Raw genomic sequence first — 27941 nt, 5'->3', positions numbered from 1 at the left:
ATTTTATCTAGCCTTTTATAGCCGACTTTGCGGTATGGGCTTTGCTAATAGTTGAATGCCGTACGGTGACCTATAGTTGTTTTAAAATATCTGTGTCATTTAGCTATATAGATTCATGTGAAGAGTTGTCTCATTGGCAATCATGCACCATTTTCTTTTTCTATTAGATTGGGTTATCACGATGTAAAACTGTTCCATTATCCAACACCAACTGCCTTGAGATCCTTTTTTTATAAAATGAAAAACCCTCTTTGGTGTCTGTTAAATGCTATATTACTCGATCAAAATTAACCCATCTTCCATCAACTGTCCGTATGTGTCCAATCTCTTTACAATTTTCTTATCAAGTAGCAAGGACATTTGTATTGTTTTAATTGTTAACATTTACATCTTGGATATGAATGAAATATTCACCGCTGGTCTTCAAATCAACAACTTAATATTAACTTTTTAGTATTAGGCAATACATTATAAAATCTAAGTCTTGTTTTACAACTTAAACAGTTAAAAGAAACTTTGAAATATTGTTACATGTGTTTGTAATATGACTAATATCCGTCATTAATTCACGGACTTGAATCGCAATACGACACAAGTCCTAAAATGCAAATGAGCAACAACAAAAAGTATATCAAAAGCCAAAATAATTCCATTTGTAGATAAAATTAACTTCTTTCCTTTTTTAAGACAAGTTTGTCCAAATTATTCTGTCAAAAAAAGAAATTAATAAACAATAATAAAGACAATATGAATTTGACACAATCTTGTCGCATTGCCTGAGGGCAAATGTAAAAGGTGCATCAATCTTATGTTCTTACATCTGATAGGACGGGATAGTGTTAAAGTTAGTACACGATAAGACGTCTGTGACATAATTTGAGAGGAAATCTGAGAACTTTATCTTATGTTAATGAAGATGGTAGTGATATGAAAACACCTAACGGTAAGATTGATATTTAATTAATTTAATTTCATCCGGACTTATCATGGAACAATCAAACTTCGTATTGGCAAGTTTTAGCAGCTTCACATTTGGCTATACAGTGTGCGGCAAGGTTTGTAGCAAACGCCGGTTTTTGACCATGATTGATAATACAAAAATTTTGTATTAATTTTCAGTTTACAAAACTAACATTAAAAAAACATGATTCATGCTATAATTTCCGTGCAGAGTCGCCCAGAGACGGCTTTGACCTTAATCGTTTTACCTCAGGCCATTTTGAAAGGCCTATATTTAGCCGTTCTCGATGGAGCAGATTTGTTGAGAACATGAACAAATTGCGATATCTGTCTTTTCAAAATAAATCTAGTAACAATATATACGATCATATAGAACAAACACATTATTTATTTGATGGAACATGGATGGTAGAAGGATATTTGCTATGAAATATAACCGTGATACTATATCTAGTAGCTGTAGGGTTTTCTTTTATGCACATTTATTCCTCTAGTTGATTAAATAAGAATTTGGGTTTTCTTCTCCAAATTTTAGCTTAACAATCAACGCCATATAAGAAAATGTCTGTCCGTCAGATGTCAGACACCTCGTTAGTGATTGTCCTGTGTCATTTCTCAATGATATTCACGTTGATGCAAGATCCAGGATATGTATTTCTGTCGTGTGTTTGTTGTATAATTGGCGTATACAACCCATATCGTTTGATTCAGATTTAAACAGCAAACCAAAGTAAAACGTATTTTGTTCTTATATCTATGTCACAAGCAAGGCTTAGAGTGCAAATGGAATTAACTTTCTTTTTGAAGTGTGTGCGTCCGAATCTCATTTCTGTTTTACATTCATCAGAAAAGCTAAAACCCAAACAAAATAAAAGACCATGAAGAGCTTTGAAACAAAAAGGGACAGAAATAAATGTAGGCAACTTTGCCTGGGGCATTTTGAACCTTAGTTAATAATTTTGTAATTCATCAACAGAGAATGAAAATTTTGTTATTAATCATATTAGCACCGGAGCACTGAGATAACCTCGGGATTACCAGTCTAACATCAGTGGTAAGAACGGTTTTATGTTCATAAGTAAAAAATCATACTTAGCAAATCGTGTTCTAAGCCGAACGATAGTTATAGAGCAGATAGTTTTATCAGCCCAATATAATACATCAATAAAAAAAATTACAGAACATGGTCACAATAAATCATAATTAATCCCAAAACAGATACTACTAAACGGACAGTTTCCATTATGAAATCAAGTCAAGCCTTGGCGAGAAATCATAGAAAGCAGGATTCGAAATAGAATACACTCGCGTTGTTCAACTAGTAATTCAATTACTATATTGAAAACAAATACATACTCCTGCACTATGCCCCTTTTCCATATATGTACTGTTATTTGTTCATAATCTTGAGGCAATCAAAAATTGATCAAAAACTGTTTTTATTGTCTGTTATTTTTTCGTCTTTCTTTCACATCAGATTTTGTCTTGTCCCTTATCTGTCGTATGCCTTTTTTTAAATGCCCATTCAATGTACCTCGAAATTGAAACAATAATGTACACCTAAAAAACTTGAATGTATTTAAAACATACCAATACATGCTTGGATAAGACAACATAATATATCAAAAAACCGTTGTCTTTGACATCCGAGTGACATTTGAATTGTTTACAGTCAGTACTTAATCCATCATATAACTTCATTGTATTGTTAAGTCATGTACATCATACATGTCATGTGGGAAAAACACATGTCGAGGACATCTCCAAAAAGACTTTTTACTACCATTTAACAAAACGGTTTCAATTACACAGTTAGCGCATAAGGTAAATGGGTTGATTCCATACCACGTCTCTGTTTTTTTATTGACAAATACTTGTTAAATTTGACATAATGTTCTTTAGAAAGACATATTTTACTGTTTTGAAAACTCTAACGGTAGTTTATTCTGCATAATAAAAATGGAGGTTAAAGGTGTGTAGGGATCTAAATATTGATATCCAAAAATAAAAGAATAAGTGTAAATATTGGCGTTCTTACATTTACGTGTAGAACATAATGATTAATGTTGGGTTTTTTTTCGATTTTAAAGAATTTAATTTCTTATCATAAAAGTAATTTTCAAATGAATCCAGTCTTTTCTACTGAACATTGACTTTAAGTTTTAAAGCATTCTACCCCTGTCTATAAAACGAGCAACTGCGTCCAAGGTTGTAACAAGAAAGGATAATACCGATTTAAATATCTCAGCTATATCTATCATTTATTAATCAAAGATTCAAACAGGCTGTCATTAGACCTCACTGTGACTTAATCAAAGATTCAAGCAGGCTGTCATTAGACCTCACTGTGACTTAATCAAAGATTCAAGCGGGCTGTCATTAGACCTCACTGTGACTTAATCAAAGATTCAAGCAGGCTGTCATTAGACATCACTGTGACTTTAAGATTCAAACAGGCTGTCATTAGACCTCACTGTGACTTAATCAAAGATTCAAGCAGGCTGTCATTAGACCTCACTGTGACTTAATCAAAGATTCAAGCGGGCTGTCATTAGACCTCACTGTGACTTAATCAAAGATTCAAGCAGGCTGTCATTAGACATCACTGTGACTTTAAGATTCAAACAGGCTGTCATTAGACCTCACTGTGACTTAATCAAAGATTCAAGCAGGCTGTCATTAGACATCACTGTGACTTTGAGATGAAGAACAGGCTGTCATTAGACCTCACTGTGACTTAATCAAAGATTCAAGCAGGCTGTCATTAGACATCACTGTGACTTTAAGATTCAAACAGGCTGTCATTAGACCTCACTGTGACTTAATCAAAGATTCAAGCAGGCTGTCATTAGACATCACTGTGACTTTGAGATGAAGAACAGGCTGTCATTAGACCTCACTGTGACTTAATCAAAGATTCAAGCAGGCTGTCATTAGACATCACTGTGACTTTAAGATTCAAACAGGCTGTCATTAGACCTCACTGTGACTTAATCAAAGATTCAAGCAGGCTGTCATTAGACATCACTGTGACTTTGAGATGAAGAACAGGCTGTCATTAGACCTCACTGTGACTTAATCAAAGATTCAAGCAGGCTGTCATTAGACATCACTGTGACTTAATCAAAGATTCAAACAGGCTGTCATTAGACCTCACTGTGACTTTAAGATGAGGAACAGGCTGTCATTAGACATCACTGTGACTTTAAGATGAGGAACAGGCTGTCATTAGACATCACTGTGACTTTGAGATGAAGAACAGCTGTCATTAGACCTCACTGTGACTTTGAGATGAAGAACAGCTGTCATTAGACCTCACTGTGACTTTGAGATAAAGAACAGCTGTCATTAGACCTCACTGTGACTTTAAGATGAAGAACAGCTGTCATTAGACCTCACTGTGACTTTAAGATGAAGAACAGCTGTCATTAGACCTCACTGTGACTTTAAGATGAAGAACAGCTACAGTTGTATATAAACACTGGTCCTTTGCCTTTATTTTTTTTTCTCATGTGCATGTGGGTATTTTGTCATGAATTGAATATATGTATTATCTTTCTCTTCTATTACGTACACGTTTCGTGTACGATCACTCATATCCTGGCCCATCTTTAAATTTTTTCCAAAAAAACAGCTATATATAGGAACTTTTTCTTTGATACGTATTCGTTTTTTCATGTGCATGTGGGTATTTTGTCATGAAATGAATACACAATATTCTTTCTTTTCCATTACGCAGACGTTTCGTTTACTTTCACACATATCTTGGACTATCTTTAGTTTGTCTAATACATTATGTTTCGTCAAAGGAAAACTAAAAAAACATAGTTTATAGAAGGATACCGCAGTATGAATATTTGTACAGATAATATCAAGCAAAATAAACGAATTTACCGCATCAGCTGTTATTTTTAGCAACTGCTGCTTCATTGCATTGTGATAAAACTACCATCATTTACGCTTATCGCATATTAGAAATGAGCCCATAAGCGTAAGAGACCAATTTTTACGCAAAATACACACTACAACCAAATGATTAAACATAACAACCAAACTTTCCAAATGTTTAGTATGCCTTACAGCACTGTAAAGATATGTCTATGGAGAAGATATGATCAGGTCAATTTTTGGTCCTTTTAATTCAGTATCTTCAAAAGGTCTTATGAATCATTTGATATCAGTGTTTTGTATCTTGAAGTTAGTTCTTATTTTGTTTATGCCTTTAACATATTTAAGGAAAAACCAAATAAAAAAGCTAAAAAAAAACTTAATGGAGATGATGATTGTCATCAGCTTTGATTGCGATATCGTTGGGTTCTTTGTGAATCCTTGAAAAGGTTTCACTTCATAGGAGGACTGAAATTTACACTTTTGCGAATTTTTGTGGTTTCTTTCAGTTCAAATTCCGTCTGTCAAAATAGTTCGTTTATTTAATTTACCATTTGTGATCAAAGAGCTGACAAATCTCTTAATATCAATTCTTGTTATTTGGAACAAATATTGCTTAATGCAAAAGACTTTAAAAATATTATTAACTTTTGCACAACTCTTCAGATAAATAAGGTTAAAGTAGTTGAGAATAAATTTGCATGGCTATCCATCGGATCCATCGTGGCTAAATATTTTTTTTCTACACGCTTGTTTTCCTTTTTAATTTTCATCACCTTTTTCTTTGTAAATAATGTTATCAATTATCATTATAATTAGATAGGGCTTTGTTGACAAGATTTGTCCTACAGCAAAAATGTGTCGTTGAAGTGTTCGTTTTAAAGGTCATGTCGATTAAAATATAATGTACAACTTGAATAATAACCGAATTGTTCACTCATTGTTATATTCTGCATTAATTACGAGAGTCGATTAAAAAAAACCTCGAAACTGATATTGCACGGCCCTAAAACATAAATTAAAGAGTACTTGTCCAAAAATTGTGTTTGATAAAAAAAAAAATCCACAAAATTCTAATGGTAAAAAATTGCTTTTAGCAATGGCAATGCTTTGAATATAACGAAATGCACATTACACCAAAAGGAAAACTCGAACTCAACTATAAAAACAAATGCATAAATCCAGCAACATAATCTTCTTAATGAACAATAAGCATACAAAACAGAGACTGACAACAACTGACTATTTCTGACATGAAACCTAGTCTCCTTATGCATTTACGACATACAGCTAAATATGTGGCAGATTTAAGTTAAGAGTTAACTAATTAGTTGTCGGTTATTTAACGTCCATCGGCAAATACTACACGACGATTACAATATATAATAAATCAATTAGAAGTGGATGAATTCGTTTAACTAGTCAAAAATTAAACTGCAACTTGACAACGCAAGCATGCTTTAAAAGGTCTAATATTTTGCTTGGCCGTTATATACCTTCAACACTCGAATACAGAAATATTGTAAGGTTTCTTCAATTGCAGAGAGCGTAGTTTTTTCCTAACACATAGCATCTATGTAAATGTCTGATATCCATAAATACGTGCATGTGCACAAAAACATGAAAACATGGAAAGTGTTTGTTGTCTGTTTAAATAAGATAGTTTTATGACACAAAATATTGTTTGAAATCTAGTGTAGGCTGACAGGTACAAAAAGTAACATTTGTTTGTATAAAGTAATATTTGGTAAATGTTTTTATTTTTATTGATGAGATTGAATAATATTTTAGGTACACGTTAACTCTGTGATTTATTTAGATGGAATACATATCGATCACTGTGATAAATATCATCGCTTCTTATCTTCTAACAACTTAATTAATATGCATAACAAAAGTATTGTCAAATTTGAATAACTTTATTCATCAATAAATTCAAACATGCTTTAAACAGGATGGACATATATAATCTACAATTCAGCGTCCACATAACAATAACTTGGCAGGCATGTAACAAGGAAAATATATGCAAATTACAATCGACCATACATCATGCTTCCTTATTGCATCTCACGCAAACTAAAATCAACCAAACATTCATTCATACTTCCACTTGCAAAACAAATAAAGTTTGCAGCATCCGTCGCAAATTACAATTATCATAACCATCATACTTCCTCATTAGAAAAACCCGAGTAAAGATTGCAACATCACACGTAAATTAGAAATCAACCGAACATTCATACTGTCATGTGCAAAACAAAGAATAAAGAGTGCAGAATCTCACGCACATAAAAATCAGCCAAACATTCATACTTTCACGTGCAACACAACAAGTATACACTGCAGCATACCATTGCTAATAACAATCATCCATAAAACCCATATACGTCCTTGTGAAAAGAGTTAAGTTTGCAGCATGCGCTTCAAACTTAATCAACCACACATTCATACTTCCACGTGAAAAACAACGAGACGGAGTAAACATTGCAGTAACCCACGCAAATTACAATCAGTCATACATTCATACTTGCAAAACAATGAGTAAAGATTGCATCATCCCATTAATTATTTGTGCTTTTTACCCTTTTTGAAAGAAAACAAAAGTACTTGAATCAAAGAGATTCGTAGAAGGAACCTTAATTGAAATACTGTGTAAATTGAATGTCATTTAAAGGAGGAAGGCCATATCATTTTTCTTTTTTTTTTCTTTTTTCTTTTTGCACATCACATCAAAATAAATTCTTGTTTCATCAAAACAAAATAGTTCAAAATGTATTTTTTGAATCACTCTAAAGTATAGCATTGCCAAACATTAGATAATATGTTATTTAATATGTTTAATATTTTAATATCAGAATTAAATCAGACAATGCATTAGTTACCATAATTTTATAGTTATTCGTTAGTTTAACTTCTTAATTCCCCCCCTCTTTAACATTTATTAATTGTTTACCAGATGAAATGCGTCATACTTTTTTTTATTGTGCAGCGCATTAATTGACGAAATCTGTATATTACAACAAGCGAGCGACAAGGTGCATCCTGCTGTACATGTTTAATTGCCTAATATTTTACGTGTAGAAAATTTTTTTTAGACAAGAATAACACAATCATACATGTAACTAAAAGTACAAATTGGTAAAAACAGTATTCTTTTTTACCAAAGTTTACAACTCACAAAAAAATCACTTAGTTGAGATATTGAAATCATTTGATTATCAGTAAAACCAAACACACATGGTTTCTCACTAAGATTTATATATACATTTATATAATCAGATTTGCATTGTGAAGGAGAACAATCAAAGTAAAAAAAAAATGTTCATCCATTGGCACCATTCAATAAATCACTTATAAACATATTCAATGTAACTTTCAGATCAAAATGCATTCATGTCTCGTACACGCATTAATACAAATTATTGAAAATTTATGTGAAATAAGTTTCCCATATGATAAATAGATTTAAAATGCTTTTTTCTAAGGTGTATAGACAACATGAAGTTTTTTCTTCGGAATTATTCCAAAGACGTTTTGATTGTCAGAATATTTAACACATCAACTAAAAATAAGAAATTGTTCACACATCCCGAACACAGTCTAATGAGTATATAACAAATACAGAATTGATCACTTAAACAACAATCCATAATATTTATATCTTTAATAAACAAATAGCAGACCAGCTGCTCTCATAACAAATCAATACCAACTTGTTCACTTTAAAACATGGAAAAACTATTGACTAGTATTGCACGGTATACAATTGTATAATTAGGGAAGAAACCACTAATTTGAATCTTGTGTTAATTTTCATACCTTTTGAATTATTTGTACTGGAATTTGAAGTGTCATTCCGTACAGTAGGCATTCATGCATATTTACATATCCAATGGAGAAAGCCAACTACTAGATGATTTTACATAATCTGAATTGAAAAAGCTTTTCCCTTTTTCATGAAGGAAATGCTATAGAAAAAAAGCTTTTAAATTATTCTTTATACTACCAATATGATCGGTGAAAAAACTACTCTCAAAGAATTTCAAATACAATGTATTCCTTGGAGCTCGATAATGCAAAATGTGCGTTTAAAAGTTAATTTAGATTGCTGTCGAGAGAAAATCGTCATCTTGACATCGCAGAATTTAATTGTTCAAATACGAGTTCCGATCGAAAATTTCGTGGATGAAAAGTTGCATACAATTAATCTACACTCAACGTTATTGCATAACTGTTTGTAAATTAATATACAAGATGTCATGGACATATGATGGCCCATTTAAATAGTGCACCGAGTAACATAAGACACATGAAGTCACGAATATCATTGAACTTTAGTATTTTGTTTTAATGATTTTATATATATTTTTTAATTTGTCAATAATTATTTGATCAATGATTGCTCTTAAATAATATTTTTAAATTTGTCACGTATGAAAGAAAATATATACACTGAATGACCTCATTTTCTATAAATTACTGCAATATCTGACTTAGAAAGATGATTAAGTTTATAATTAAGTCCAAGTAAAAACAAATAACTTATTGTCAGAATAAAGAAAGTTGACCTTCATATACAACAATAACACAGTTGAAGAGCGGTAAAATGTTTTGTATGCATAACAGAAGTCTTATTTTATATGCTTTTAAAAGAATGTAAAACATAAATGTTATTGTGATTTATGCATTCATATTTAACAATTATGGTCACAAATAACATTACCAAGAGGGTGTAAACTCTTAAATGGGGGCCTTTGTATGTCATGATTTGACACTTGGCTTATAAACTTACAAAAAATCTGTACAAATTATAATTTGTAATCTGTACAAATTATGATTTGTAATCTGTACAAATTATAATTTGTACAACATTACAACTTGTACACAACATATACAAAATAATATAAGTAATATTTAAAAGGGTTCGACTCTGAACAAGCTAAAGAACGAGGACCGAAAAATATCATACTTCTAGCGTAATGTAGTGACCTGAGTTTTACAGTTAGTTTCTTTAAAATCACTCTTGTGTTAGTTGTGTAATACAACTGCTCCTAATAAATATCCACCATATTGCATTAACATGTTCTCGCCCTTAATATGCATTTTATTTGCCGCTGGACGTTAAACAGCAATCGATCAGTATCTTCCCCCAATTGAAGTCGTACAATTTGGTAAAAATCAGACCAAAGGAGAAAACTTGCTTACAATAAACCGTTTGATTTCTGAGAAAAACTGTGTAGCTTACATTTTAAACATTTGTTTTTAACAAATTAACATAATTATATTATAATTTTCTTTATATACATACACATGTCATTTATCATAAATAAAGTAAACAAGTCAACATCAAAACTTAATCATGAATATATATGTAAAAATATGACATGTTTTATAAAGTATTTAATTTCATATAAAAATACTTTATGTAGGCCAACAATTGTTAAGTGTGACTCCAGATTCTAGTCAATTGTCTGCAAAACGATGGCTTAATATGCTGCACAGTAGATCGAAGATCCTCTAAGCAAGATAAGGACAACTATCATACAAATATACGACATGCTTTAATTCGTTAAAATTGGTTGACATTTACCATTCTCAACAAATAATAAAATCGGGAAAATCGATGAGAATAACAAAAAGAATGTAAAATTTTTGAATATCAAGGTGATAACTATATTGGCTGATCGATCTGTGTTTCTTACAATTATCATGAAACTATCGTCTATAGACGAACTTCAGAGCAATTGTATTGTTGTCGTATTATCACTAGCAAGATTTCAGGACGATCAATTACCATGCAGATAACTCGCTTATTTGAAAGAAAAGATATAATCACTGATAAGAAGTAGACAATCATGCATCTCTTATAAGTAGAATAATTCTGTGCAATCTTCCTTCCAATATGGAATATCCAGAAACTCAACCGCGCATTCTGTTTCTGACATCCTCTTATAAGTAGAATAATTCTGTGCAATCTTCCTTCCAATATGAAATATCCAGAAACACAACCGCGTATTCTGTTTCTGACATCCTCTTATAAGTAGAATAATTCTGTGCAATCTTCCTTCCAATATGGAATATCCAGAAACACAACCGCGCATTCTGTTTCTGACATCCTCTTGTAAGTAGAATAATTCTGTGCAATCTTCCTTCCAATATGGAATATCCAGAAACACAACCGCGTATTCTGTTTCTGACATCCTCTTAAAGGGAGAATAATTCTGTGCAATCTTCCTTCCAATGTGGGATCTCCAGAAACACAACTGACTGTGCATTCTGCTTCTGACAAGAATTAGCATCATCACTTATGGGAAATATGTTTTATTTATCGCGCAGCTTATCTTTAAACTGAAGTTTTGAGACGTTCACCTTTTAAACGTGTTTTGCATAAAAATAATCTATTTCAGTTAAATTTACCTTGGTGCTTGAAGCTATTAATCTTAATTTAACGTACTTAGTACCGTTGACATATGTTATATATTGTAAATACATTATACATGTAACAATGAAGTTTTTAACACTACATCGTTTCATTTTGGATTTCAATGGATATTTTTATATCAAGAAGGGAAAAAAAAACAATTCTCTACATAAAATATCATATGAAAATAAGTAAAAATGAATTATTTTTAGTAGACAAGTATAGTGCCAAATAGTATTTCAAAATATAACAGCATGGCGACTCTTCAAAAACAACAAGAAGTTAACAAAATAATGTGGAGTCAATTTTGATCATAATATGTGAAATTTAAAATAAATCTTGAAAAATAAATGTAAGCAACATAACCCCCAAAAAAGAATAAAAAGATATAAATAAAACTCAAAAAGTACAGTGATAAAAAAATGTTACTCGAAATACATGTGTGGTACTTTCAGAAAAGATATATTGAATTATATTGCAATGCTTGTTTATGTTTAGAACATACACAATTACTCGTGACGAAACACGCCAATTCTTTCTCCCTGAGGTTTGCAACTAATTTTTTAAAGCAAGTTTTCTGAACATCCTTTATGTTGACCTAAAATCTCGTTTTCGTCTCTATTGCTGAAATAACTTGGCTGTGATTGACTGTTTCGTTGTTTTCAACCATTTTTACACCAGGTACCAAATCAATTCTAGTCTTTCGAAACCGTCGTATTTTTCGCAGTCGCCTTCTATTATAATATAACACTATTAATACTGGTATAGATATCATTGGTACTAGAATCAGTATTATACCAGCTGATAGTACCCCATAGTCCTTGTTATTTATTGAGTATAACGACAACAGTATACCTACAAATTAAATCAATTATAGTAACAATATCATGAATATATGTATCAACTAATTATCTTTCAAACATCGATCACAAAGTTTCAAAATATGTATATTGATGAATGTGTTTTTTTTTAATTTCATGCATCTTGGTTTCTTATTTCACAATCAAATACAATTATGTTTCCTGTTTTCCTTTTGGACCAATAATTTCACATTTGGCCTAACAAATCAAATGGACGTTTTTGGTTCAGCACCTTTAAAGTACATAACATCTGTTAAAAATAACTTTACCTATATATACATACATTATTTGTTGCAAGCAGGCAGGAATTGACAACCTTTTTATTTTGATCATATCGCCATTGAAATTGTATATATATACCACTAGAAATCAAAATGCTTTCATCGATCTCGGGTATTGTTAATATAATTTCATAACAATTTATATTTTCCCTTCTCGATTGTGCTTACAAATATGTGAAGTTTGGATATATTGAATTATTTGGTCTTCTTTTTTAAACTGTCTCAAATCCTCTGTATTGACTATAGACCATAATGTGATTAAAGGATACTCATTGTTGTTCGGTTGATGTCACATTAATGTTTATATCACATCTCCTTTAGTTACATTACAAATGTGTGTCTGTTGTTGAGACCATATCTTGACCTCTGAATATCCTGTTTGGTTAACTTGTTATTTATTTAGGTTTCTGTACTATTGACGTTGGTCCACATGTCCTTCTATTTAAATTGTTTAAAAATACGTGAACTGCATTTAAATGTTTATACTTTTTATTATGCTTATTTTACGTACCAGCTGGAAGCACTACTATAAACAGTAGTCCTAACGAACATCCTGTCAGACAGCCGGACATACAACATAGTCCCATAGGCTCGTCATCTGTAACAAGACCGAAAAAACTTTATTATGAAAAAAATCTAATTGACGACTTTTGATACATAAACAAAAAACAGCTCGTTTCCATCTGAATAATTTGAAAGCAAAATTTAGAAAACAAGTTATATGAACAAAATATTTAAATTAAACTACACATGGAGATAAAAAGTGATGGTCCTAAAAGAAAGTAAGAATATTTGAATCCATACATCACTAAAATTTGAATTATATTAATTGAGAGCATGTTCAAAATCTACAAACTAAATCTATACAGTGTGCTGCTTATAACAAATTGTTGACGGTTTTGAAATTAACGCATGGGTTTTTATTCTGTACCATTACAAGACTGGTCTGTATAATTAACTGTTGATGAAATTTAGAATTTTTGAAAAACTAAGGCTTTTCTACCTCAGGCATAAATGACCTTAGCTGTATTTGGCAAAAGTTTTAGGAATGTTGGTCCTCAATGCTCTTCAACTTCGTACTTTATTTTGGCCTTTTAAACTTTTTTGGAATTCGAGCGTCACTGATGTCTTATGTAGACGAAACGCGCGTCTGGCGTATATACAAAATTTAGTCCTGGTATCTATGATGAGTTTATTTTCTATTGAGCATAGTACATATATTTCTCTCGGGATTACAAATCGAGATGTAATATATAAACAATACGTTGCTCCAGTTATGTCAAATGAAATACATATCCTACATTTAGTAATAATTTGTGACAAAACAGTTTCCAATTAATTACTTTATTATCTCTGAAACAATCTAAATGGTTTGCATAAAATGCAATCAGATATTGCAGTTTCAATATCGTACTATTGAGGTACCTGCATGGTATCGACAATTCAACAATGTTTTAAACTGTTTTAAGTACCTTGCTAGAATGTGTAATCTCATTCTTACCGCTTCATCTACATTTTTTTTTAAATAGCACTGAAATGTTCGTCACTCTTGTTTTTAAGAAAGTTATGTTTTGTGAAAAATATTATTTTGTATGCTACTTTTCCTTACTCTGGGCGATTTATAGTACACATAACATTATACTGGTACGAATTCATCTAATGAAAGTAACAGAAGGTGGGCTGATCGGGAAAAAAAGTCAAATTTGTATTAGCTTTCAAACTGTTTAATCATTTGAACACATGCAGCGTTATGGGGAAAGATAGACAAAGAGATGAAAGACTGAAACAGTGAAACGATATGAACACAATAATCTCGTGATACAATGAGTATTTTAAATAGAGAATGAAAATGGGGAATGTGTCAAAGATACAACAACTCGACCAAAAAGGTAAAAAATTCAATCGAAGTCCACAAATGGGTCTTCAACACAGCGACAAATCCCGAACCCAGAGGCAAACTTCAGCTGGTCACTAAACAAAAATTGGTACTAATTTCGTGAAAATGGAAGTCATATTAAACTCCTAAACATATAAATGAACTAAATTTAAAAACATATAAGACTAACATAGACCAGCGACTCCTGTCTTGAAACAGGCGCAAAATATTCGGCTAGGTTAAACATGCTTAGAGAGAATTCCCCCTCCCTCGGCTATATCTCTATCCTATGCATATAAGCAAACACACACCAATATGCCAGTAAATTGATTAATGAAGCAAACAGATACCCACTTCCACATTAACGTATCAACGTATACTATATATAGTTCGGAACTTAGGATATTGGCAAATGAGTACGTCCGAAGCACTAGATACCTTACTTCCTGATTTCTCTCAAATGAAGAAACAAGTTCTTTACAGTCTTGTTGTTGTATATGTCAACAATTGTAACAGTTTTACAGAGAATAACCATTTTTACCTGCTTTAGGAAAGGAAAAACATCTTTAAAAATATGTTCACATTGTAAATATTACAGTTATAACGAAACAGTTGGTTCTCTTAGTTAGTAACAGTGAACCTTATATTTATCTTTAATCTCCTTGTGGCAGGTGCTTTGTATTGTATACCATCTTTCAAGTTTCTATTTTTATTATTATTTTCTTTGGATTATTATCTCTCCAAACCACGTGCACCTTTGTTTTAATTATTTAGTATGTTTGTCTCTATTCCATTGTTCCAACAATGGTTCAATCAAAATGAAACATATATGAAAATATCAATGAATAATACATTGAATAGATATATTAGTCAATAAGGCTTTAAAAGACTTGTTTAAAACCATGATAAATCTATATAGTTTGAAATCGAAGACGGGTATTTATTTTAAAATAGACGTATTAATGTCTGATACTGACACTAATAGCAAACAAATCTAAACAAAACATTTGTTTAAATAGTGATATGGAAAGTTAAATCCTAAGTGAAACGTCTGAATAAACATACGCAATACTGGAATTACAATAGTATGCTTATCTGTAAAGAGCTAATACGTCACAGTATTGTTCAAATATGGGCTATCAATAATTCGTACGGTGTATTACCTCGACTGAAAACCATACATATAAATATACTTATTTTCTGAACCTAATGTATCTCTTTTTAAATGGTTAAGCGTTTTTTAAAACTACGTCGTAAATACTTTATCATTTAAGTATGATTTTAAAATTATACTTGTATCCTAACAGAAAATACGCAGCGTTTATGTACTTCCTCGCTCAGCATAGAAAATGTTCATAGCCCTTCATATTTTTTTACAGTTAGTTAAAACCACCTCGGTAGGAAAAAGAAACGGTACACGACAGAGCAATGGCTTAAGTAAAGAAAAAATTTAAAAAACAACTTAACATTGTTTTTCTCTTTTATATTATTATTTACTAATTCAACTATGTTATTAAGTGGTTTAAAATAGATAGGAAAAGCAATCATTATCTGATTGCACCAGATCAACATGTGTACTGGTATATCTTCATCTTCACTTATTATCGCCTTCAATTACGATGGCATGGTTTTGAGGCTGTAATGTGTTATCATCATGATCCTCTCAGCAATGTTGCTTTGATTAGCTCTGTTTGTAGGCAGTGGTTACAGTTACGATATAACCTTCTGTTAGCTTTCCCCTCAAGTCTAAATATACAAACTTCACTGATTGATTAGATCTTTAAACAAATAAATAGTATGCGTTCGTATTTTGATATAAAATCTGTTATTAAAATTGGCTCTATGGTCGGGTTGTTGTCGCTTTGACACATTCACCATTTCCTTTCTCAATTTTATTTTATCTAAAAATTTTAGGGAAGCATATTTTGCAATCGGAATGTATCTGTATAACACTTAAAACCAAGGGTTGCTTCACAGTTGACGTAATAACGTCTCTAAAATTTCACTGTATTAACTTGAATGTTAGTATTGTGTTGCTTTCTTTTAACTGACAAGAGAATAAGGGGCCCTGTTTGCAAAAGAAAAGTTCCTTTTCTGGACTTCATGTATGTCCATAGAGTTTGTTTCCACTTTTAAACAACTATTGACATTCAAAATATAATACAACATTTTGTCCAGCTGTTTATCATGTTTATATGATATCCCTTGTTAAAGTCTCTATCCTTAATTGAACTTTAAATACAATATTAACACGTCATAAATTGTGTACCTGGATTTAAAGATATAATATGTCCTATGAATATGTACATGGATTTACAATCTTTTCATAACTTAAAAGCTGAAACCTACCTTCGTCTTCGTAATCCAAATCTTCATCAAGATCTTTTTCTTTATATATGGAATCTTCACAATGTGCCAAGACCATACTGACAATGCATTTAGGTTTCCTTGAATATTTTACATCCTGTTTCTTGTGCACACAGATCATTCATGTTCCATTATAAACTAATAAATCTTAGTTAATTGTTGAAAAACAACTTATTTCATAACATTTGATTCTCTGAACTAGTATATATCTTTTCTTATGAACTAAGTTCCGAATTTATCGAACAAATGATTTTTGATATATCAATCCAATTGTTTAACCATTGATCTTTCTACCTAATAGACGTTTAACACAGGTGAACGGTCTATGCCGAGATAAAACTTTTACCTGAATTCGTGACTCCTCGGGACTTAATGCAATAACTCCATGACTACCAATAAATAAATGAATAATTTATTGTTCAGTTGCTCAATCAATTTCTAACAAATAAATCGTATATGAAATACAATTCAACATTTAAATTTTATGATCTTATATTAGTTATCCATATCGGTGTTTTTGTATAAACATGATACATTCACATATTAATAACAAATAACTTGTTGTAAATACGTATTTATAGACAATCTTTTAATCGGATAAAATAACGCTTGTAATTTCATCCTTGTTATAATGATCGTCATTTTCTCTGAAATTAGATTTATACCAAATAAGGATTCTATATAATTGTTATCTTTATCGTCAAACGAATAAAAAACTTAAAAAATAAAGATATATTTTGGCTTCTAAGGAACCTTTTTTAGTTTTAACCAATGGGATAATTTAATCAAACTTAGTTGTACTATTCAGAAACATAATTTAATAGCTTAATACTTTTTTTTATTTGTTATTCAATTAACTTGACAGCATTGACTTCACGGTTTAATTATCAAAATATGTAATTGCTTTCATTTATGAAATCAATTAGTCACTTGAAACTGAACACTTTCGGACTGTAATCAATACACATTATACAATAATTAATTGTTTTTACAAATATATGGTTAATAACATTAAAAAGACATTAAAATATGAAAATAAACACGAATCAATAAGTCAATAAAATAATAATAATTCAATCACATCTAAAAATAAAATAAATACACAAGTTAGCATCGACTTTTCAATGTTACTGTAGAAATTCATCTTAGATGTTTCAGTTGTTAAATGCCCAGTGGCAAACATTTCATGCAAATAACCTATTAATACATAGGTTCTAAAAGGCGGGTAAAATGAAATGAAGGCGGAATATTTATCATTAAAAAGGATGTGTGAAGAAATGTTATTTTAAAAAGCTAGATATGGACCTCTCCGAGATTTTGCAAGGTGTTCTTTCATGTGCAGAGAGAAGGGTACTTGTTCTCCAGGTCTGAGGAGGCATCAAATATAACGTCTCGTATGCGACCACAGGTGACTGCAAATGTCTATATCCCATACATTCAAACTGGGTCCTAAATAATTGAAGGTTCTGGAATAATTAAAGCAAGCAACGTGATGAATACAAGATTTATATAAGATTGATTGATAGTTGTTTGCTTAACATCTGGTGAAAACTGGTTCACTCATAACCTGAACAATATGAGTTCGAAGTATACCTTTATGAAAATATACACTTACACTGATGCTAAAACACACTAAATTGCTTACATGGTAACCGTACGTAAGAAGGCATATCATATTAACCTTACTACAGTCTTTGTTCCTCTTTAAACCTGATGCAGAATTGGTATGAAAAAAGCTAATACAATGCTTTTGTTTAATAAAGCTAGATCTCCAGCGTACTTTCGGGGCTACCACAGAGGCTAATTGTTTGGTGTATTAATCTTGAATTGACATTGGGTTCTTGTAACCTTCCCGCGAATTTTGTATTTAGCGAATTTAGTATTTATCTATTCTGTCGACAGAATTTGACACTGTTATCTGTATTTTCTTTCTTGTATTTATCCTTTGCAGATCGTTTGATAAACTTGGTTGATATTGATCCGTACAGAACTATTACACGTACCTTTCGTATGCGGAATTACTTTTAGATATCTATGTTATTAGAACTATGAGGTATTTGTTTAGCAGTCACCATGTGCGGAGCAATCAGTTGTCGACACATATAGAAAGACATAACTTTGTTGCATATTTTTAATTCTTTGTTGCTTTCGACTTCCGCTGCATTTGTTTGCACTCGTCTAGCTAAGTCAGGAACCTGATGTGCAGTAGCTGTCGTTTGTGGATGTGGTTCATAAGTGTGTCTTGTTTCTCGTTCTTTAAATAGATGAGGTTATTGGTTTTACTGTTCGAACTGCTTTACACAAGTCATTGTTGGGCTCTCTATAGCTTGCTGTTCGGTGTGAGCAAAGGCTCCGTGTTTATAACCGTACTTTGACCTTTGATGGTTTACTTTTACAAATTGTGACTTGGATGGAGAGTTGTTTTATTGGCACGCGTACGACATCTTCTTATATCTATGATTAATTAAACACATTTTCCCGAAATAATCTTCACCAAAATGTCTCTTCACAAACATCTTGGAAAACAAAAACTATAAACCATTTGATGACAAAACAACAAGTAAAGCATTTACGTTTTTCTTAATTTGCGTTTCAGATCTTCTAGGTAATATTTTCAAAAGCGTATACATAACAGATGTCATTGACAAACACCGTCATAACAAAAAAAAACATAAACATAACCAATAATATGATGTACTTTTCATTTCAGGGTGCTACCATTGAAAAAATCAACAATAATCCTTTAGCTTCTGAAATGGCGAATTGCTAACCACCGAATAAATAACAGATAAAGTTATAAATGTGCCTTATTCGTATGAACTGTATCATGTGAATGGTATTTATTAAATATTTTTTATTTTTTTCATTTACAGAAGTAAAACATGGACAATGAAAGTTTTGAAAACATAGATTCCGGTAACGAGAAAAAACATACAAAGTGCAATACTGATGAAGGTTTCGATAATGTAGATAAGAGATTTCGCAATGTTCGCAATATTGATACACATAGTTTAGGCAATAGAATAGACCCTACGAATGGAGACTTTGAACAGGATGATGAACTTAAAAGCGACAAAAATGAAGAACAAGACGTGAACACAGACGATAACGACAATCAGCGAGAGTTCGTACAAGAAGAAGATAAGGTAAACAACAATGAGGATAAAACTACAGCTGATTCAGTCGGGAACCACTCAACACGTGTAAATGGAAACGGAAATAAAACTGATTTCAGTTCAAACCATACAGATGAGAATTTAGAATCACCGCAAGATACTGTGAATCATATAGATGAACCAAAGGAATCCGAAAATAAATGCAACAATGTCGATACTGAAAATCATAACAGGAAGTCATCTGATGAAAGTTTGGAAACCGATGAAGAAGAAATTTTACAAAAGACAAAATTTGTAAATTCCGACGTACCTAGACGTCCTTCTAGATCTCGCCGTTCAGGTGTGGTGAATGATACAACTTTCATAGAACGTTTATTGTCTACAGAAAGTTCAACAGAAGATGTAAATAATGATGATATACTAGATTTAATTCAGAAAGAGGCTGACATTAACAACAGTGTTAATGAGGAAGATTCGTCAAAACAAGCAAATTTCTTTATTGGCACTCCTCCGCCAACAAAAACAGCAGTTGATCCTTTGGAGAAAGAAAATACGTCAAAAGAAAACGAGGCAACATATGAAAACGAGGCAACATATAAACCACTTGAAGCTGCACCAGATGTATATTATGAGGAGGGACCAAAACGACTGAAAAGACATACCATAGAAAAAGAAGACTTTTCAGGTGCTAAGACATTTCAAGATAAGAATAAACTTATTGTGAAGTATCCAAATAGAAAAGTCAGTTTTGAACACCGTCTTTTACATGTTCCCGATCCACATGATAAAACAATATCACCATTAACAATAGACGTTGGCTCTGCATCTCCGAAACCTATTCTAAAAACACCAACACGACGAACTAGTTTTGAGTCGCATATGGTTAGACATATACAACCGACGGGACATTTAAATTATGGTTATCTTCATGATGAATTCAAAGATAAACTTGAAAAGAGAAAAGTAAGTTTAGAAACAAGACATTTCTATAATCAGGATTCTGAATTATATGATGACAATGAGTATGAAAATTATACAGATGGAAACTCGAAACCTGGAATTGAAACAGGACAATTCGTTAAACGGGAAAAGGAAAACGGCGTCAGCTTTCAAAATGGTACTTGTGAAAGATCAAATTCAGATGAAGACTTTTCAAATGGCGAATTGAGAAGTTTTTCAAAGCGACCAAGTCTAATATTTGACGACGACTGTGATATAATAAATAAAAACTTTTCTGCACATCTCAGGAAAGATTCCATTGCTCTGACTAGTGAGAAACTTCACCAGCTTGAAAGTATTCATCGACATTATAACTCATGTGATTATGATATGAAAGAATCGGTAAGATTATACATATATTTAAAAGGCAAATATAGAAAAAAAATCTTTCAAACATCCCAATGATATATACATGTATATGAATAATTTAAGTGATATAAATTGGTATAGGTTGGTATCTTTTCACAACGCTTTTGGTAACAGTTAACATGAGAACCAACCCTACACCAAAAAGTATGTATTACACCTATCAACTCGTTTGCATTTAATATCAAGTAACCAAATTATTTTTTGAAAAAGACCGTAGGTAATATCAGTTATTTCTGACGACAACTCAAAGTGAGTTTGAACACTCTTTTTCGCAGTAGCGTGAAGGACTATGTCAAATATTTTAGACAAAGTTAAATCACATAATGACATGTTAATATGATATCTGCCAGATTATTTTTCAGTATGAACTCCGAGTACATCTATATCGGTTCTTTGTGTCTTTTGTCCTTTAGTTGAATGGTTTGTTTTAGCTTTGTGCCAATTTGGTTAGTCATGTCAGTTCTTATATTATGCTTTTACTACACTGTCGCAGGTTATAGATAAGGTTGAGCGCTCATTTACATGTTTAATTGCAAAACACCCTAATTGTGCCTCTTTTAAGTCAGTTGTTTCCGTTGATTGTTGTTTGCCATTTTCCCCCGTCTATTGTTTTGTCATAAATCTAGCGATTGACTTCCCTGTTTCAATTGTTTGACCTTTCATTATGTCCGGGTTTTGAATAGTACATACATCATTTGGACTTGCTGGATAGTTGTCGCAGGGACAATCATACCACACCTACATATTTTATAATATCTTGTGAATATATGCAGGATGTGGGTTTGTTTTCAATTCAAAAACTGTTCGAACAAAATAAATTTTCATTTTTTTTAATTCTATTTCAAAATTCCTGTTTTTGTTTTGTTTTGTTTTTTAAATTTATATAATTCCATGTATGATACACATATTATTACTTTTTCAGAAGTGGAAGAAAGCGTTGTCGAATTGGAAGAAGTTCCAGCTTCATCTGTGCGTAATCTGCATATTTATTGCACTATTGGCAATCGTCATTGTAGGATGGCATTTTCATCATAGATCTAGTAAAATAGAGAAAATTGGCAAGCGAATATTTTTTGACCCAGCAACACATGAAATTTATTTATCAAACCCAGGAGATACACACAGATTAAATGGTAAGATAGGTATTAATGTGCCAACGTGGCAATTGCCGTTCCATTGTCATACGGAGGCTGAAAAAGCCACGTATACATGTTTAAGATGGAAACATGGTGCCATTCTCCGAATATCTTACTTTGAAAGACCCGATGTCAATTGTTATAACATCTCATGGGAACAATTGAAGCATGATCTTATACCATTCGACTGTTTTGATCTCGGAGCAGATCAATGGTACGGACCAGGTAATCAGTCAAGCCCTTTTTGGCCTTTGAAGTCCGAGTCGTTTGAATTTAGTGCATCTATGTCCAGACATTTTGATGCTGGCACGTTTAGTTCTGCGATTGATTACCACTGGATTTCCTCTGGAGGGTCCGCTATATTTGTTCCAAATGATGTTCCCCTAGAAGTTAAATGGAATAAACGGAAGGGTCAAATGTGCCTGATTTCTAAATATTCAGGTGATTTCTATGGAGGTCACACGTTAGAAAACGCACGCTTGAATTACACCATTTGCAGTGGGAAAGATGCTGTTACAACCTACAAATATACAAGAACACTAATGGGTAAATTACCCAAAATATTACCTTCGAAATCAGTTCTTGAAAAACCAATATGGTCGGCTCGAATCAATAGTACTATCGATATAGACAAGGAAAAAATTACAACTATGCTGCAAAAACTCAAAGATGAAAATTTGAAATGCAGCGTGTTTGAAATAGCTGGACAGTGGCAAAAACGGTTTGGGGATTTGGATTTTAATAACAATACAGTAAACAATATTTTCAATATAAGCGAATTAGTTACAAGTAGGGACTGTTCACTTTCAGTAGAGATTAATCCTTACTTTGATGTTTTGTCTTCCAATTTCAAAGAAGGCATTAAAAAAGGATATTTCATTAAAGATTCGGGAAAACATGCCCCTGGAATTGTAAATTTTCGAAATGAAATGAATGCAATGCTGGATGTATCTGAAACGGATGCAAGTGATTGGATGAAATATAAATTAGGACAGCTGAAAGAACGATACAATATTCAAAGTTTTTCGGTTATATACGGGGAACCCTATTGGATACCATATAATCCGTCGTTTCATGCATCAAATCTTAATCCCAGTACACTTCGTGAAAAGTTTTCTGAAATGTTTTCTTCGGTCGTTTCAACTTCAGATTCAGATATAATTCAAGGAACGTCAAACTCGCAGAATATTCCACACCTTATACCAGTTCCAGCAAAAATCACGATGCGTAAGGAAAAACTATGTTTAACTGGTGTGATAGAAAGAACATTAGCTTTGGGTATCAAAGGATATCCATTTGTTGTCTCGGATCTGTTTCCAGATGGCTCGAATAAAAGGAGAAGACTACCCTCTAAGGATCTGTATATAAAATGGATCCAGTTATCAGCCTTCTTTCCAGCAATGCGATACAGTATAATGCCGTGGGAATATGATCAATCAGTTATAGAAATTGCCAAAAATATGACAAAGGTACACAAATTGTATATCACAGGGACCGTTTTATCGCTAAAGGGAGAAATCCAAGCTGGTTTACCGATAATAAGACCAATATGGTGGGTATTTCCAGACGATGAAGAAGCGTTCAAAGTTTCAGATGAGTTCTTGGTAGGAGATAACATATTAGTTGCACCCGTTCTGTGTGAAGATGTAAATCAAATAAAGATATATTTTCCAGAAGGTATGTGGAGTGATAAATCAAATGGTCAGTTGATACAAGGTAAAAGTTGGATTACCTATGAAGTGAACAAGAATAAAATACCCTACTTTTTTAGGGTAAAAGTTCTTTCTAACGAGGTGGCTCTGGATTAATTATAGATCTACAAATATGTACTGGTGAATTATATAGATATCTATGGATAATTATTGTGTTAGAGATTGTAGAAAAATAACTTATTCTGCAGTCAAACTTAAAAAAAGGAATATCGCAGTAACTGTTATCTTATATGTGCCTTAATGCTACAAAACGATCCTGCAAGATGTCAAAGAAAAAAATTGAAGACAGGATTTTGTGTAAATTTGAAAACATAGCACCAAAAACAATTAGTTTGTTCTGTTTGTAAATATCATTGTTACCAAAAACATAAACGTGTAGGAGTTTATGTTTCTCCCTTTTTCAACAACTACTTTTTCCAGAATGTGATGTAGAATCAAAATATATCTTTAAAATTGATTTTCTTTGTGAATGTGGAACTCGATTGTTATCGAATAAAGCTTTGAGAAATATTTTAAACTGTGCAGTGTTCAAACATTTCCAATCAGAGTTATCGTATTGTAAAATAGTGCTAATCATTTAATATATTATTTGGAATCATTAGGTGCGTGTGAGAGAGGGACTATAATGTTTGGACGAAAACGAGGAATGAAAGCTATGGTTGTGAAATATTTAATTCGAGTGTGCTAATCTAGTCATGTATAAATTATTTGTATTGCATTATATATTGATAGGTTGTGTTTACAATTCGTGTGTGCTTATCTAGTCGAGTTGTATATGTTTAATATGAAACAACAAATTTCCCATGGACACTTACTAAATAAGTAACCATACGAATAATTTGTTATTTACATATCAAATTTATACATATTTTATTATTTGAATGATTATATAGATACACTACGTTTAATTGTTATGTTTTTGTTCTGTAAGGAATTTCGTCATTCCGCATGAGTATTACTCAATAAATGAGCGACTAAATGGGACATATTATTTTTGTGCAAATCATCTGTAAATAGAATGCAGTTTTTAACGATCATGTAACTCTTTTTAAAGCAGAAATTGAAGTTTATTTTCATAAATATATATATTTTTAACCACATTTCTATGGGTTTCTTTTTACATTCTCTTCTTTATAATTTGAAAACGGTTATTGTGCGTTTAATGACATTAACTAGCATTAACTAGCAACATTACGACATGATAATTTAATCGATACATCAAATATCGTTATAAGTTTGTACACCAAACGCCCCTCTTCAGATGAGTAGGACAAGTTCAACATCTTTCTTCAAACGGTTTGATAAGATATGTCCGACTGATGAGAATTGAGATCACAATGGGGTGGTATGTAAGAGAAAGAAAGTTTATGCTACTTTAGAAACCTTCTGGCTTCAATAATTTTTCCTATGTCCTACTTTTTTATTCATTTAACATATCTTGTATTTTAATTAGATTGAACATTCTTCCAAGTTTAGAACAATATAATAGTACATAAATGTTATATTCTTCTCCATGCATCAGTGTGATTTAATGTTATATAGATATAATATAACAATGCCATTAAGAATACCAGGTTTCAAACTGTAGTACACCAGAGGAGTGTTTCCATTTGATTTTGCCATTTGATTAGGACATTCCGTTTTGAATTTCCTTGGAGTTCATTATTTTTTGTTATTTTTACTTTTTTCCTCTATACAAAATTCATAACTGTTGATCAAATGAAAACAGTTGGAAGATGTATTTAATAAAGCAATGGAGAGCACAAAAGCAAACATTTTTTTCGATCTTGCTACGGTGTTTATGCCCAAGGGTAGAAAAATAAAGTTTCAAATTAGTTCGGCATTTGGTTAAAAACTAAATAGGTAGATCTTACACCATTATGTGTTTAACCTACATGGTCGAAATTTAATTGAAGTCAAATCATAATAGTGTGATCGGTTCAAATATTACACGTCCATCAATTACCCATACTTGTCGTTTTGAATATTCATGAAATGTTTATCCTTGGAGTAAAGCAAAGAGCGGTCAATCAACAAATTAATATCAGAATAAAACAAACTAAAAAATTTTGGTTTGCATTTCTGTATAGTTGTACTTCGTATTTCAATTTCCGTCGAAGAAATTTGCTATAAATAAATATTCGAGAAACCGTCTGCAAATAATGTATATAATTATGTGAAGTGTACAAAATGTTTTTTCATTGTTTTAATAAAGAATTATTTTGTGTGTTTTATTTTGAAAATTTTATTCTTAAAAACATCGTGAACAGGTTAGCATTTGAGCTTTATATGTGAGAAACAATTTAGGAGATACCAAGGGGGGGTTAGTAAAAACCAAAGTCAAAGAAAGACGAACAAACACTTAGACCAAAGAAAAAAACCCAGAACAGACAAACAACTTTAAAACTATACATAAAAAACTAATAATTGGGTAACATGGACCAGGTTTGAAAAAGAATATCCACTTTTCTTGTATTAACTGTGGCGCTGCTTATATATGCTAAACTCCGTCGTCATTGGGTTGCATTTTGCATTCGGTAAAGTAGTATGAAAGCATAAAAAAGTAGTCCGTGGTCATCTGCAACACAAATATACGACAACGACCAATTAATTTCAATTTTTTTTAGTGTTTTGTGGCAGGAATAATGTATTTGTTGCGTTTTCCCTTTCATAAATGTTTTTTTTTTTCAAATTATTTTTCAACTTTAAAGTGTATTTGAATGACCCATTTGTATATTTTCCTTCTTGTATTTAGCAGAAACACTGTAGCAAGAAAATCATGATATCAAATACAAGCCATGGGATATAGTATCAATTAAGTGGTAAATACTATGTTGCGTGTGTTTCTTAAATGTTTCCACCAAAAAAAGAAATGACTGTATGGGAAATCTAAATCAAATATATCGGCATTAATTTTAATCCTCAACGTTCTCGATATAAGTCAAATTGTGACGCAGACCAATTGTATGTTCATTTAATATAAGTTCAATGAAGGGACAACACCATTATAGCGGAACGTGAATTTAATGTATAAATACAACCTTTTCGTGTAGAACTGCTCCATACAAAAAAATGACATGCATATAAAAGGAAAAGTATATTATCAATCAAAGCAAATTGTCTAAACACTAATAACATAACAAGAAAAAATGTGGGAAAGACAGCAAAAAGTCTATCGAATCAAATTTTATAGACTCTGTTATAGATTATCAAAAGTGTGTGTGTAGCACTGAATGGCTTGTTTTGAAATACTACATATATTCATTGAACCGTTCGCAATTATTTGTTAAGACGTTTATGTGTTCGCATTCTAGATGAATTCTAAAACATAATGATTTTATGCTCGTGAGTAAATCAAACACACATGCCAAGAGTTTCAACTTCCAGCTAATTTCAAAGTACAAAGACGTATTAAGACATGTCCCCTTGGTCATTATTTGTTTTTTATTTTATCTCTGATGTTATTAAATAAAGGCAACAGTAGTATATCGCTGTTCGAAACTCATAAATTGATAGAAAAAAAAACCTGGGAGAACACCGAAACAACATTAAAATGTAACACACACAGAAACTAACTAAGCATTAGACAAAATCCGATGAGAATAATTAAAATAACATCAAAACTAAATACATGAATTTGGAATAGAAAAGTACCGTGACACGTCTTAAAGTAATGTGAATTCACACGAACAAATAAGTCATATTTGTTGAAGCGTTGTTGTAGCGGTGATTTACAGCAATTACCTGTATAACGAAGCTTTGAAATGAAAAGAAATAAATGAGCGGCTACAGTATGTTACCGATTTTGGATTCGAGCGTCACTGATGATTCTTTTGTAGACGAAACGCGCGTCTGGCGTATATATTGAATTTTTTTTAAATACTAAGGCTTTTCTACCTCAGGCATAGATTACCTTAGCTGTATTTGGAAAAACTTTTAGGAATTTTGGTCCT

The 27941-nt window shown here is 31.8% G+C and overlaps 2 protein-coding genes across 2 annotated transcripts in view; one reads left to right on the top strand and one right to left on the bottom strand.

The window, feature by feature from the left end:
• The window catches only part of LOC134687391 (plexin domain-containing protein 2-like), a 60785-nt gene extending 43621 nt beyond the window's left edge, over positions 1 to 17164 (bottom strand). Inside the window, exon 1 of the mRNA XM_063547660.1 lies at positions 16639 to 17164. Coding sequence (XP_063403730.1) covers positions 16639 to 16665 — 27 coding nt within the window. The 5' untranslated portion in view covers positions 16666 to 17164. The remainder of the gene's footprint in view (positions 1 to 16638) is intronic.
• Positions 823 to 26217, top strand: LOC134687375 (uncharacterized). Its single transcript, XM_063547629.1, has 3 exons — positions 823 to 943; positions 19530 to 21113; positions 22063 to 26217. The coding sequence occupies exons 2-3, from the start codon at positions 19539 to 19541 to the stop codon at positions 24082 to 24084; spliced, it is 3597 nt and encodes a 1198-aa protein (XP_063403699.1). The 5' UTR covers positions 823 to 943; positions 19530 to 19538; the 3' UTR covers positions 24085 to 26217.
• Positions 26218 to 27941: the final 1724 nt, after the last annotated feature.

The sequence above is a fragment of the Mytilus trossulus genome, chromosome 1, assembly GCF_036588685.1.
Source record: "Mytilus trossulus isolate FHL-02 chromosome 1, PNRI_Mtr1.1.1.hap1, whole genome shotgun sequence".
Taxonomy (NCBI): Eukaryota; Metazoa; Mollusca; class Bivalvia; order Mytilida; family Mytilidae; genus Mytilus; species Mytilus trossulus.
Note: the sequence above shows the minus strand (reverse complement) of the source record. Positions and strands in the feature narration are given on the sequence as shown.

Bases quoted from the DNA above. Each gene is read 5' to 3' on its own strand.
- LOC134687375 (XM_063547629.1), top strand. From the start codon at position 19,539: ATGGACAATGAAAGTTTTGAAAACATAGATTCCGGTAACGAGAAAAAA. The intron at 21,114-22,062 runs GTAAGATTATAC...TTACTTTTTCAG, and splicing joins ATTATGATATGAAAGAATCG to AAGTGGAAGAAAGCGTTGTC.